General features: G+C 48.2%; 1 protein-coding gene across 1 annotated transcript in view; it reads right to left on the reverse strand.

Annotated features, from left to right (window-relative positions):
* Window positions 1-12,282, reverse strand: part of hmcn2 (hemicentin 2) — a 42,620-nt gene extending 30,338 nt beyond the window's left edge. The window contains exons 1-17 of the mRNA XM_070964504.1: window positions 12,024-12,282; window positions 10,279-10,349; window positions 9,889-10,047; window positions 9,313-9,435; window positions 5,620-5,791; window positions 5,408-5,514; window positions 5,207-5,327; window positions 4,861-5,124; window positions 4,604-4,748; window positions 4,037-4,158; window positions 3,519-3,791; window positions 2,937-3,078; window positions 2,510-2,637; window positions 1,645-1,758; window positions 1,407-1,565; window positions 1,129-1,323; window positions 25-120 (exon numbers count right to left, since the gene is read on the reverse strand). Coding sequence (XP_070820605.1) covers window positions 25-120; window positions 1,129-1,323; window positions 1,407-1,565; window positions 1,645-1,758; window positions 2,510-2,637; window positions 2,937-3,078; window positions 3,519-3,791; window positions 4,037-4,158; window positions 4,604-4,748; window positions 4,861-5,124; window positions 5,207-5,327; window positions 5,408-5,514; window positions 5,620-5,791; window positions 9,313-9,435; window positions 9,889-10,047; window positions 10,279-10,349; window positions 12,024-12,282 — 2,650 coding nt within the window. The remainder of the gene's footprint in view (window positions 1-24; window positions 121-1,128; window positions 1,324-1,406; window positions 1,566-1,644; window positions 1,759-2,509; window positions 2,638-2,936; window positions 3,079-3,518; window positions 3,792-4,036; window positions 4,159-4,603; window positions 4,749-4,860; window positions 5,125-5,206; window positions 5,328-5,407; window positions 5,515-5,619; window positions 5,792-9,312; window positions 9,436-9,888; window positions 10,048-10,278; window positions 10,350-12,023) is intronic.
* Window positions 12,283-13,332: the final 1,050 nt, after the last annotated feature.

Below are 13,332 nucleotides of genomic sequence, written 5' to 3' on the forward strand. Positions count from 1 at the left end.
ATAAGAAGGCGTAGACAAGCCTACCCAGCCCAGTGACAGCGACTCTGGCCTCGGTTTTGATGGTTCCAAACTGGTTCTTAGCCTCGCAGATGTACAGCCCTTCATCATCCAGCCAGACACCTGCAGTCAACCAGCAAACCGGCAGTGACGAAACTAAAGCTACACAATCTGTACATCTGAGATCTGCAGCATCTCTACACTTACTTATCCAGAAAAATAAGTCTGCTGATAGCATTTAAGACCTCTGTTCAATAACAAGTGGTATTATTGGTTTGACTGCGCTGTAATTAAGAGTTAAAAATAGAAAATAATGGGATTAATGGGTTTGGCTCAGCTGCCAGTCTGCTGACACACATGTCCCACCAAATTCTCTGGAGATCACATGTTGGAAAATCAACATATGATTCACTTCTTAATAGGTGATGACAAGACACTGAAGTAAGAAGTGAGGAGCAGAATGGTGAGAGATGGTTTGTGTGTGTGAAACAATAAGGATGGACATATTTCCTAGAACAATAGCAGGTAAAAAATAATAAAACCATCTGCAACAGATTGAGGTAATTAGGTCACACAGCAGCCACAAATGGAAACCATGTCAGAAGTAGCCCATGCAAACATGTCCATTCCTCTCCGATATTATGCTACACACACTAGAGACATTTAGTCCCAGGAGCACAAAGGATCACCTTCAGTGGCCAACATTAGTCATATTGCAGGCAGAAAGGCCTCCAGAGTTCATGATTGAAATTCCCCTCGTCTCATAATGAAGGAGGAATAAATGGACAAAGGAACCTCTCCTCTTGCAGAATGATTAATGCCACTAAAGTGACGTGTCACTCTTTCAGCAAGTCTTTCACAGAGCAGATAAAGTGCTTTCAGCAGGACGGACACTTAATGTTGTGAGAGCCATCTACGTACTGCAACTTTACAGATGGCAATGACATCCTGTTGCCTCCCTCTCTTCAGAAAATGTTAGGCGAATTTAATATGAAAGGCTGCACCTCGTCTATATATAATCACTCAGAAAATTTCAGCCATGCCAGTCAGTGCAAGGCAGCCACGAAGCTGCATTAGCCTGCGCCGCAGACCAAAGCTCTTTGCAGTGATAGTGTTTCATGGATAACTCACTCTGGATTAGAAGACGTCCGCTCTCCAGCTGCGTTGTTCTACTGTGGCTGTCTGTCTTTGTAAGAATCTGCCTGCCGTCCTGTCTGTACCAGGTCACTGTCGGCTGTGGGAAACCTCGGGCGATGCAAGGGAGGGTGATATTCTCCCCTACGTTAGCTGTCACGTCAGCCGGTGCCTCAGAGAACAAAGGGCCCGCTGTGCAGGAAGAGTGCATTTGCCTTTGTGTAGATTTTGAGAGAAAAATAAGCTTTATGTGGAACACCGAAGCGCGGACTCACCTCCAACCTCCAGAGTGACGGTGCCAGCAGAGGTTCCAGCAGAGCTGCTGGCCACACAGCTGTACTGACCGGCGTCCACCTCCTGCACCCCCCGAATGTGCAGGGTCCCGCGGTGGACATCCTGCTCAACGAACGGAGCAGAGCCCACCTCAAGCTCACCTGAAACACGCATAAAACAAGCCCGGCGGTCATTTCCTCCATCTCTTTTATGTCCACAATGTTTGTAATCTTAACTTACCTTTGAACCAGTGGACGAGAGGAGGGGGGACGCCTGTGGCTTGACACTCCAGAGTCGCATCACCACCAACAGAGACAAGCACGGCCTGCTGTGCCACTGTTATTCTGGGCACCTCTGGAAAGGAAGAATTCTTATTTTATTGCAGTTTAACAGATGTGCATGTACTGCTACTATGCATGGAAATAACAGTAAAATAATGTTGCTTAAACCAGTGAAGGCTGCAGAGTAGACCTGAGGTAAATATTAAAGCTCATCAGACGTTTCTCTCTCTCACACAAACACACACACACACACACACACACACACACACACACACACACACACACACACACACACACACAGAGTTCTGTGTGAAAGGTGATTCTGGTTCAGGCAGACAGCTGAGCTGAAAGGATGAGATGATCTATCTTACAAGGCTCTCGCTGCCTTGACAGATCAATGTTGTTAAAAATGACATTCAGAGACAAAACTGTGTATAATACCAGCACGCCCCAGGAAAAGGCTGCCACAGTCCATCAGCGTTGAGGTTTCTGTCAGCCTCTAACTGACATGCCATGACGGCAACTTCAGGCCTACAACTGTCAGCACTCACAAAACAAGGAGAGAAAAATATCCTATTGTGTGAGACAGGGCAGCATGTGGCCTCACTCGCTTGTGCTCGACTCTGAGCCGGTGCTCAGCTCACGCTGGATATCTATCATTCACAGAGAGATTCAGAACGAATGCTCCTGAAGAATAATAAACAATGCTGACAAAAGAGTGCTGCTTCATTTGAAGTCTGAATATTAATTCAAACAGAAATTATCATTCAGAACAGAAATTTGTTGTTGTGGCTGACATCTGCGAGAGCGACATCTTGACTTACCTGCAAACGTAAGTGACACAGACTGAGAGGCGGTCCCAGCCTCATTGGTTGCCAGACATGTGTAGTTCCCAGCATCCTCTGGGAGAGCCCCTCTTATGGTCAGAACTCCATGTTGGGTTAGACTCAACCTGTTTCATGCAGGCAACAGAGTTCATGTCTGATTGCATGTGCAGATGTAAATCAGCAGTTCATCCCGAAACATTTCTGTTCGTCTTGGGTATCATGAGGGAAATGTTTCTGTGAATGTGTATCTTATGCAGACGTATAAAACACTCGTGGTTTGGAAACAATATTTTACATCAGAGGATGTAAAGCTAAGCAGTGATGCAAACAAGATGTGGCAATCACACATGCAGTTAAAGTGGAAAGTAATGACTGTCGGAGACCTCTGCGCCGGAGGTGTTGAGTGGGCTGAGGGTTCCCTTACCTCGGCCGATTAGTGAGGAACATGTTTCCATGGCTCCAGAAGAGCTGGGGAGGGGGGGAGCCGGACACGGAGCAGACGAGGCGGATCTCATCCCCTCGGGAGAAGGCCTGGCTCTGGGGGTGAACCACCACAGAGGGAGCCTCTGTGATTGGAGTCAAACAGAGGCAAAATGCTGACAATGACTCAGGGCCTTGACATGGCTGCATGATGTCATTTATAACTTCCCAATCACAGTTTAACAACAGCAAACTCCTGATGATGTGGGCTACAATGACATTAGCAGCACTCCGTGTCTGACTTCATGACGGGGGATCAGAGTGAGGAAAAGTTGCACATTTATTTGGCTGTTTTTGAAATTCATTGCAAACATGTGAGCGAATGCCCACAATAGAAGCCACACTTTTCAACACGCATCAGTCCTGGCTGATGAGGAACATTTTCTGACGAGGAAGTGCCTCAATCTGACTGCGAGGAGGCTAAGCCAATAATGGAAAACAGATGACGGGGGCCTGAGAGGAGCCATGAGGCCCCGGTGTGTTAAGCGTTTAAGCAGACGACCTGCAGGTTACAGTGCTACCGTACCTGGGACGAGAAGCCACACGGTGATTCTGCTGTCTCCGTGGGCATTGGTGGCCACACAGTGGTACTCCCCCGCATCCTGAGTCCGCACCCCGCCGATTTGCAAGGACCCGTCGGACAGCAACCTGACCCTCCCTGCTCGGGCTCGGATGGTACGACCCGCTCGGTCCCAGGTCAAGTTGTGGCGCATGGAGCCTTCCACCTGGCAGGACAGCACAGCCACGCCGCCCACAGAGGAAGTCACATTCACCGCCGGCTTCAGCACCGGAGGAGGCTCTGTTTTTTAACACAAGCAAAACATCAAACTGGCCTTATCAGCGGTGAACAAACAGTGCAGAAATAGTTTAGTTTCTTAGAAATATTTGTGTTGGCGTGCTTCACATCATGTTGATGTTTCAGCCACGAATCGGAGATAAAAAACGGCTGGAACTCCTTTCAAAGCCTCGCTGTGACTGATGCATGCAGCCAGAACATCTGAGGAGGTGTGTGTGCTTGCATTGTTTTATGTGTGTGTGACATACCTCTAACAGTCAACTGTGTTAAGGCGCGTCCCTGTCCGGCGCTGCTCTGCGCGACGCACTCATACAGGCCTTCGTCCTCAGCCGAAGCACGGGCTATCTCCCATGATGCTATGGCAGAGTTCCTGACACAGAGACATGCTTGGCTCGTTAGCTGCAGCATGACAACAAGATCCTATTTTACATCATATTCAATCACTAACTCTGGCACACACACACTGGGAATAGTTTCACCACGAGTCAGCTTCACTTCATGAATGTAATTCAAAGCAGAGCGTCAACACCAAGAAAGAATAGGCGCTTTGTTAATTATTCAAGATGACACAATCGAATATGTAATGTTCACGAAATTGAATGTGTGTGCCAGTTTCCTGACAGATGAGCCAATAAAACACAAGAGTGTAGCAGAACTAATGTTTTACAGGCATGCTCACTGGTAAGAGTAGTGAGTGACCTAATTAGTGTTTTTTACAGCGGTTAATGGGCGCATGAAGCTGCAGCATCTGAGGAAATGTGAAGGAAGGTGAGCCAAATGTTACAGGCTGCTGAGCAAAGAGAGGAAAGACTCACTGGAAGAACTTCTCCTCTCCCAGTGTAATCCCATTTCTGGTAAATCTTAGCCTGTAGGGAATGTCACTCTCCACTGAGCAGCCAATCACAGCGGGCTGCATGTAGAAGCCCTTCACCACATCAGGCATGCTCACCACTGGGGGATCTACACAAGGGAGGAAGCGAAGGTTAAAGGTCAACAGAGAGATTGATGAGGTGTGAGAGACACTGTGGAGTTGCTTTAGGGACATGCGTCTGAAGGAAGGGGGTTGTCTTGCCTGGAACGATGTTGGTGTAGGAGACACTGGACAGCCTCTGGAAGCGGTAGCCCTCCTCGTCTTTGCCTGTCACCTTGATGAAGAAGCTCTGGGAGGGGGTGCGGAACTCCGGGAGACTCCACAGTCCCTGCTGGCCGAGGTCAGAGGGCATGGGCACAGGGATCGTACGCAAGGAGCGGCCCGAGCCGGACATGAGCTCCACATGGCTCAGCTGACCCGGAGGCTTCAGGCCTGTGCATTTCAGCAAAACGTGGGCCGGAAGTCCTGAGAGATGAAGAAAGATTGTCATGAGGTCATCCTCTGCAGGTGCTCTAACTCAAGAAGGTAGCAGAAACATGTCCGGCACCTTTTATTGGCCTCTCTCTGGTGTGGTTGAACTCTGAAACAGGAACGCTGGAAAAGCCGGCCCGGAAGTCTAGACTGCTGACTCCTGTGACCCTCAGAGTATGGCGCCCGCTGCAGCTCACCTTCAGGAGCAGAGCAATAGCATTCAGTTAGCCCATTGTCATAAAGCAGTCAGAGAAACATACATTCAGCAGAGCAGTGCCTTCAGTTTCCAGGCCCCGGGTCTGGGAAACTTCAGGTTGACGACACGAGCAGAGTTGGGAATGTTCAGCAGCTCTTTTAGGCCCTGCTCCACGCCGACTACACGACCTAAGAAAACAGAACAACAACTTTTCAGCGTAAAATCATCATTTAGGAGGACAGAACATCTTGTGAAATAACGTGCAGCAAAGAAAACAGCATTAACGTGTCTACCGAAGGGATCGCTGAGCTCGATTTGTGGTGCTGGACCACTGAGTGACACGGTGACCTCTCGAAGACTGGGGTCAAAGGGCACTTCCCACTTGTTCTCAAGGGCGCCATCATGGTTGGAGGACAGCAGGTGGACCTTCATGGCCTGAACTGTCTCCTCAACCCACTTTAAAACCTACAGGAAGAGAAAAACACCTTCACAGAACCGTAACAGAGCAACATCACTGAAGGAGACACACGCATCGGTGGATGAGGCTGGGACCCATCAAATGCAAACCGATCCCTCTCGACTGCGAGGACGAGGACAGGAAGGACAAGACTGTGACCTTTCCCTGAAAGTCCCCACCAACCTCCTCCCCACCCAAGCAGCAGGCTGCTCTTTGTCTCCGGACTATTCTTACATCGCAGACGTATTCCTCAGAGGGATTTTGCCTAAACAAAGGAAAAGTGAAGCAGCTCAACTGTCAAAGTGATAACATACAGTTTTCTGCACTCTCAAGCATGTATTCCCAGAAGAGTCTCTCACAGTGGAAGTCTGTCATGCAGCGGTCCCCCTCCTGCAGCACAGCTTTTATGAATCATAACTCTTCTTCCTCAGCATAGAAAGCAGGGGATGGAGGGAGGGAGGGGTTGCTTTGTTTTACATTTACAGTTAAACTGTGTATTCCACAGTATCAACCTGACTTACATGTGGGATCATTTACGGACAGAAACAGCTGGCAGCTTCCCATTTGTCTGTAGAATTGGTTAAGCTCATGAAGCCAGATGAGGTCAGACGGTGACACGTTAGGATTACAGGAGGCTCACTTCTTAAATGAGTCATTCCACCAGTCAGAGCAAAGATTACCCAAAGTCTGACATAATGGTTGACAGTTTGATTATATTTAATGGCAAAAACAATCATTATGTAGACGATAATGTTCCTCGGTGGCTCTCCACTGAAATATCTGACAATGCAGAGGTTCAGTTCTCACAAGTGCTTGAGCTTCTGGGTATAATCATTATCAAAGTACGGAGTATGAATACAGTTTTCCTTTTGTTTTCTCTAAAATGAAAACAGAAGCAGTAAAGCCCACTGATATTTCACAGTCTCATTTCAGTGGCCACAACGGACCAACAGTCTTCCATCTTCCAAACGCTTAACAAGCAACTGCTGTCTAGTATTTGTTTGGACCTCATACACACAGGCATTATGGCTGAGCTGCATCTGCAATGAAACAAACTGAAAACATTTCTGCAGCGGGATCTCGCAGACGGAGCCAACGGCAACACATTTGAAGACATTTATGAAAAGGAGCAAAAACTGAAACAAGGAAAGTCTTTGATAATTTAATTATCAGGCCTTCGCTTTTTGTCTGTCGGGTCCGCTGGGTGCTGACAGCAGCTGGTTCCTCTCGCTGTTTTACAACTGGAAACAGCTGTAATGTCTGCCACATGTGCAGCCATCACCAGCAGAGCAGGAAACTGCTACGAAGTGACCTACATCTGCCCCAGGATAGGGTCCATTTCTTATGCAAGAGCGCAGAGAGGAGTGGGCACTACTCTGCCCTCAGACCTCAGATAAAAGGAAGTGGAGTGCAGAGACGGGACGACTTGCTGTCCGGGCCACGGTGGGTCTGGGGGAGCACGCTGAGCTCTGCAGCCACTCCCTGTCTCAACCACGGGGAATGCAGAGGATCTGAAGTGCTGTGAAACCTCATCCGGCATGTCTCAGTTGAACGGGCTTACCGAGCTGTTACAGGAAGGACCCCCCTCTGCTATTCATAGACGCATGACAGATGGGCCGGAGGAGAAGGGTTAGCTAAGGCTGGGGTGATGCTGCATTCCCCTCACTCATCCAGGTACAATACCTGCAAAAGAACAGGCCGTGCTGTGGTCAAGCACAGCAGCTTGACTCCAGACCCCGCAGTGTGTGGGGGTCTGCTTAGTCCTTACCAAGGTTTAAAAACAACAATTTGCAGGACGATGTTCCACTACAAATAAAGGTTATTAAAGCAAATCAGTCCCAGATGGACCCCTGCTCTGTCTGGGTGGGAGTTTCCACACACCTGCTGAGGCTCTACCTGCCACAGGTGGGCTGTATTTATGACAAGAGGCTAAAACATAGATGGTGCCTTTGTTTAGCACAGGAAACAAGGAAGACAAAGATAAATGTCAGGGTTTCAATGTCTGACAACCATTACCAGCCTCTTAACTGCATCCATGTAATGAGGAAACCAGAAGGCCAGTGTTATGAATGACTCTTCAAGGCACTTTAAGTTGAGTGTATGTGCAGCTTGTTGGGTAGAAACACACAGCAACAGGCCACATCCCGCGCTGCAAAGCTGCGTCTTCATTACATGCTGCTCTCAAACCCCGTTTCTGTCTGCAAGCAGGAACCGCAGCGGACATTATGCGGAAGCTGAAGCATCACAGCCCTCATTTTTGATCAGCGCTTCAGGCGACCGATGACTAAAGACGGCGTTGGTACCACGAGGAGCGCAGATCGCGGGCCAAGTCTGACAGCACATTAGCAAAGCTTTCTTGTACACGCTCTTGTTAACTTATCCTCTTGTTAATCATAAGCAGTCATTTTTAAAGAGTGGAGAGAGTGTGATATGCAGAGCTGACAATGAGCTGTTGTGCGAGGACTTGGAGCCAACTCCACTGGGCAGCTGTGCTGGAAGGAGGGAGGCCATGACAGATCATATCCTGGGATTAGAGAGTAAAATAAGCAGTCTGTTTTCCCTCCACCCTCGCCCCACGGAGACCACAAAAAGATTTTGTGTATTTGATTTGGCTGCACTTTATTAAACTGCTATTAAGACGGAATATTTTGGTTAGATTTATACTACTTCTGAGGTTTTTAAGGATTAAAGGATTTGCATTAATTTGGTAAATGCATGCCACCCAAGTGCTATAATCACACAGGTCTAAAGCTGACTAACACATAGTAATTCAACGCGGGTCCAAGAAAAATACGTTCATAAGCATGCGCATGTTTACATGTAATGTAAAGCACATTAAGAACATGTCAAAATACTTTAGGCTACATGAGCACAAAGCCATGAGTGGTTGAGGTGTGAGGGCTAGAGTCAGTTATTCTCCTAATACTGCAACACAAAAATGACATTCAAACACTCCTTAAACAGCTGGCGGGATTATGGAGTGATAATGAACCGAGCTGCCACACACACGGGCATTATATGTTTAGCTACATGCGAGCATGACTTGACAGGAAACAGACCCGTGCACACGCACACAAACACATCTGAGTTCAGGGGTTCAGTGGGCCACCGGCGCACAGAGCCACTGGCCTCGGCTCAGCGCTGCCCGGCCGCCTCCTGTGCTGACATGCAGGATACCAGTGTCTCTTCCAGAGGAAACTCTGGCTTCTTTTACGTCTGCCTGGGAAGTGAGCCCTGCTGTCTTTGGCTTCTGAGACAGGGCTTCCGTTACATGCCGCTTCCGATATAAAAGAGCCACTCGCCCGTATCATATGACCAGGAAGTTCAATATCAGCTTTGGAATTATTTGATTACTGTTAATGAAATCGCTATTATTACATCAGGAGGTCAGACAGGGTTTGTTTCTCTCTTCCTCCTGCTGTTCTTCGTCATTCGCTGCTATCACCCTTTTCATACAACTGAATTCTACTTTTTTTTTTTTAATGTATGAGTGGGTTTAATAAAGGTTCGGCCGGTGCCGTGCTCTCACCTCGTTGACCTGCTGCTTGTCCAGGTGAAAGATCTGTCCAGAGGAGGTGGCAGCGATCTCCTCATAAGCCCTGTAGCCAGGCTGAGAGCGGTCCCCACAGTCCCCGGTCAACACAAACACCACCTGGGAACGAAGGGGGCAGGAGAGTTAAGAGGATTACTACTGTGCAGTGTTTGCTTTCTGCAGACTCGCTTTCGGTTGGCTCCAAAGTGACGCTAATGCTCATTGTCATGCTTCACATAGAGGCTGAGAGCAACTTTGAAGGAACTCGGGGAACTTCATTGGAATGTAGATCTTTCCCAGCATGCCGCTGTATTCCTTTTGTGAGAGCATGTGACAAATGCAAAGACACTCAAAACTCTGTGGGACCGGCATTCAAAGCCGTAAACGTACCATTTCCCTGCTAACGACACCAGACGTAAGAAACGCGTGCACACATTTGTTGTATCACTCTCTTACAGATTGAAGTTGATATTTGACATTAGTAAAATACCAACATTGGCCTGATGCAGTATTTATGTCTCCAGCCCTGATCTGTGGTGTCCTCACGACCTCGCACGGCGTCTCTGACCGTACCTGCGATTGACGGAGCTGCACCAGCTGCAGAACATCTCTTTTCAGGCGGTAGTCTTTGGCTCTGGCGTCAGTGAAGACGTAGATGAAGGATCCAGGCAGGGAAACCTCCAAGGCTTTCTTTATGGCTCCTATACTCATCTCAGGACAGTCGCCCCCACCCTGGGTGACAGAATCACACGTGATCAGATACTGCTGGAGGAAATAAACTTTAAAAATCTTACTTTAAACTTGATTCCATTGGATTTTATACTTGAACAGCCGTCATACTTCAGCTGTGCCGAGGACGTGAGTTAAAGCAAATGTTAATATTTAAAGAAAGAATCGCACAGGCCTGCTTAAAGCAAGGTCCCAGTCATACAGGATAATCAGCTCATGTGTTCTGGTTCCCACCTGGACAAACAGCTCTTGCAGATCCTGCTGGAACTTCTTTGGGTCGGTGGTGATAGACACGGGGCCGATATCTGCAGGGTTGGAGATGTATATCATCAAAGTTTCCAAACAGAGACTCAGAAAGAAAGAACAAAATCAAACCAGCTTAGTAAGAGATGTTCTGGTTGCTATACAGCAGCGTACGGCTAACAATAATCATTCCCATCGAATGAGGGCTTAGGTCTAACTGTCTGGATTTTCCTTCAAAGTAAACAGAACAACACATCAGAACAAAGGATTAAGTTGTCCCCTTTCAGCAGTCCAGCCTCTGAAAACAGAGACAAAACATCTGCAGCCTCAAAATTCCGCCTAAGCCCGCACAGTCTAATTTATCAGATCCAGAGTGATGCCCTGTAGCTTTTTTGCAAGACATGAATATCAATCACACACTCGGCACAGCACAGAAGACTGGTGCTCCGACAATAGTACAATGTTCAGGTTTCGTTTCACACAAATCTGCCCAAAGTTTGGATATCGACAAAGGAATCGTTTTCTGCAGCAGTAGTCGGTGTTTTCTACTGGCCGCCGTCCTCGGGACTCGAGCAGCGGCAGCAGCAGAGGCCAGCGTGATGGATAAGGGCCTGTCAGGACCTGACACTTACTTGGACGCCTTCTGGGGCCAATCGATGGAGCAGTAAACATTAACCAATGCACAGAGAACGAATTGTTTTTGCTATGGAACGCTGTTGTCTATAAACACAAGCCTTTCATTCTAATTACTCCAGAGAAGACCCTCATCAGGTAGGGTGGAGGCTCGTGATTTCTCTACGTCTGCTTGTTATTCCAACTGTCAAATACCATTTTGAAGTGTCATTGTGAGAGTAATGATACAGAGCTTGCAGCCGTGTGTCAAGCTGATGACATTTCTAACTCGCTCTCAATCCATTTTCCAACAGTGGAGGCTTTCAAGTCCCTGTCTGCTCCTCGTGAGTGACGGTAAAACACTGACAGCTCCGTCACGCCTCTTTGTCAGCCACCACGGCTTCTATGCAATCTTGGGAGTTTACAAGGTCCCCAAGGGCAGGGCACATTAAACACAGACACAATGTGTGGTGTTAGTGCACCCACCTCCCCTCCCCTGGCTGGATAAACTGGGGGCTACGAGGGTTTTCCGGAGGTTTGGATGCAGGAGAGGGGTGGGGTGAGTAGGGGGAGATTGGGGTAATTACACACGAGCAGACAGCATATGCTTCTCATCAGTGCTCAAACACCCTCCCCCATTAGAGCACTCTTATTTTCAAGCTGTAGCTTTCCCATACAGGGGGACAGATGCGGGGGGTTGAAGAGTCTTACCTGTCCCACAGACCCCTCGCTCTAAACGCTCACATACTCCTGCTCCATGTTTGGCTTCAGAGTGCTGCTGCGTGGACGTGGGCTTCTACTGGAACACAACCTGCGCTACAGGTTCAAACATGTGCTGCACTTTGCTCTTTCTGTGATCTTTAGAGTAAAACTGAATTTACTAAAGTGTAAGTGACAGCTGCAGGGGAAAGAAACCTGAAGCCATGCTGAAAACGCTGAGTTTGTAATAAAGCTGAAAGAAGGCTACTGTGCTGCCTGGATCTGGCAAAACCATCTGACAATCTTGGCTGATTCGTTAAATGCTGCAATAAATCACAAACACGTAAAGAATTCAGGGCGACCACACTCACAAAAAGTACAAATACTGTGTAGCAGCTCCTTCAGAGAGCGCTGTGTAGAAGTACCTGGATCATGGAAGGGGACCAGGACAAAGTTTTTAATGGGTCTGGTCCTCCGGTTGAGGGTCTTCTCCAGGATCCGTGAGGCGCCCTCTATCACCTGTTTCAGATCGTCGTACATGGAGCCGGTAACATCGAACACAAAGGCCAGGGTCGAGGCGCTGTCACCGGATCCATCATCCTCCTCAGCCCGGGGGACTGCCAGCAGCCTGTGCGCGCTGACACAGAGCGCCAGGACGAGGCACTTTAACAAGACGCCGGTCATTTTTTAGGTTTACTGCATCTGTCTGCTGGAATGAGGCGAATCACATAAACAAAAGTAAAAGAAAGTTTTCAAAAGTTCAGATTTCAAAGCAGTTCAGCTTGGGACGGCTTCCAGTCGGCAGAAAAAGCTATTTGGAACAGCACGGCTCAGCTGAAACTCATCAAAATCCAGAGTAAATGCTTCCACGGGAGAACATCCGTGCGTAAAGTTTGGAGGAGCGTGTGGACTGGCTCCGCGTTGGAGAGCCCCTGGAGAGCTGGTGCTCTGACGCTTCAAACGGGGGCGGAGATGGGTATTAAAAGGTTCCCGAGACCCAACCTGATTTGTGTGTGTGTGTGTGTGTGTGTGTGTGTGTGTGTGTGTGTGTGTGTGTGTGTGTGTGTGTGTGTGTGTGTGTCGCGCGCGCACCGCGACCCCACTGTGACTTCCAGGCTTTAACCCTATCCAGCATTCCCCTCCGCAACACGATTTTCGTGGTGGGCCCCCAGAGACGCGGTTTTTAGCAGCTTTACGCACATTACCGGCGGAGTCCTGAGTCTGTATTCTGGACATGCCGAGAACATTGTCTCAGCAACAGCCTCGTTTTTATAAATAGCCATCGTTTATATTCAGCTGACACCAATCTAATTTTATACGCAGCCCACCCTGAGAAATATCCCCTTGGCATATGAATGGGTGGAATAGCTCGACGCGCCACACAGAAATGTCACTGTCCCTTTCCACGTTGTTGCTGATCTGGAGAGAAATCTGTTATTGATGATTTAAATATTATTCTTACGCACTTGAAGTGGAGCTGTGGCATGTCTTGTCTAAAGAGATCAGACCTCGAGAGGAAGTCAGGCCTGATCTGACAGTAAGAATGTGAATAATTGAGAGGCTTCTTCCACAGAAGTGATGCGGACCCACAATATTTCTGAGCTGGTCGTCGTGTCTTTTGCTTTAGCTGCAGATGCTACATTTGAAACGTCTATAAAATACAAAGGGAATCAAAGATGGACCCCCCTGACCCCCCCTTGATATCACCTGCGTGCGTCTTTGATGAGAAGAAAA

Source organism: Chaetodon trifascialis, chromosome 6 (genome assembly GCF_039877785.1).
Source record: "Chaetodon trifascialis isolate fChaTrf1 chromosome 6, fChaTrf1.hap1, whole genome shotgun sequence".
NCBI classification, from domain to species: Eukaryota; Metazoa; Chordata; class Actinopteri; order Chaetodontiformes; family Chaetodontidae; genus Chaetodon; species Chaetodon trifascialis.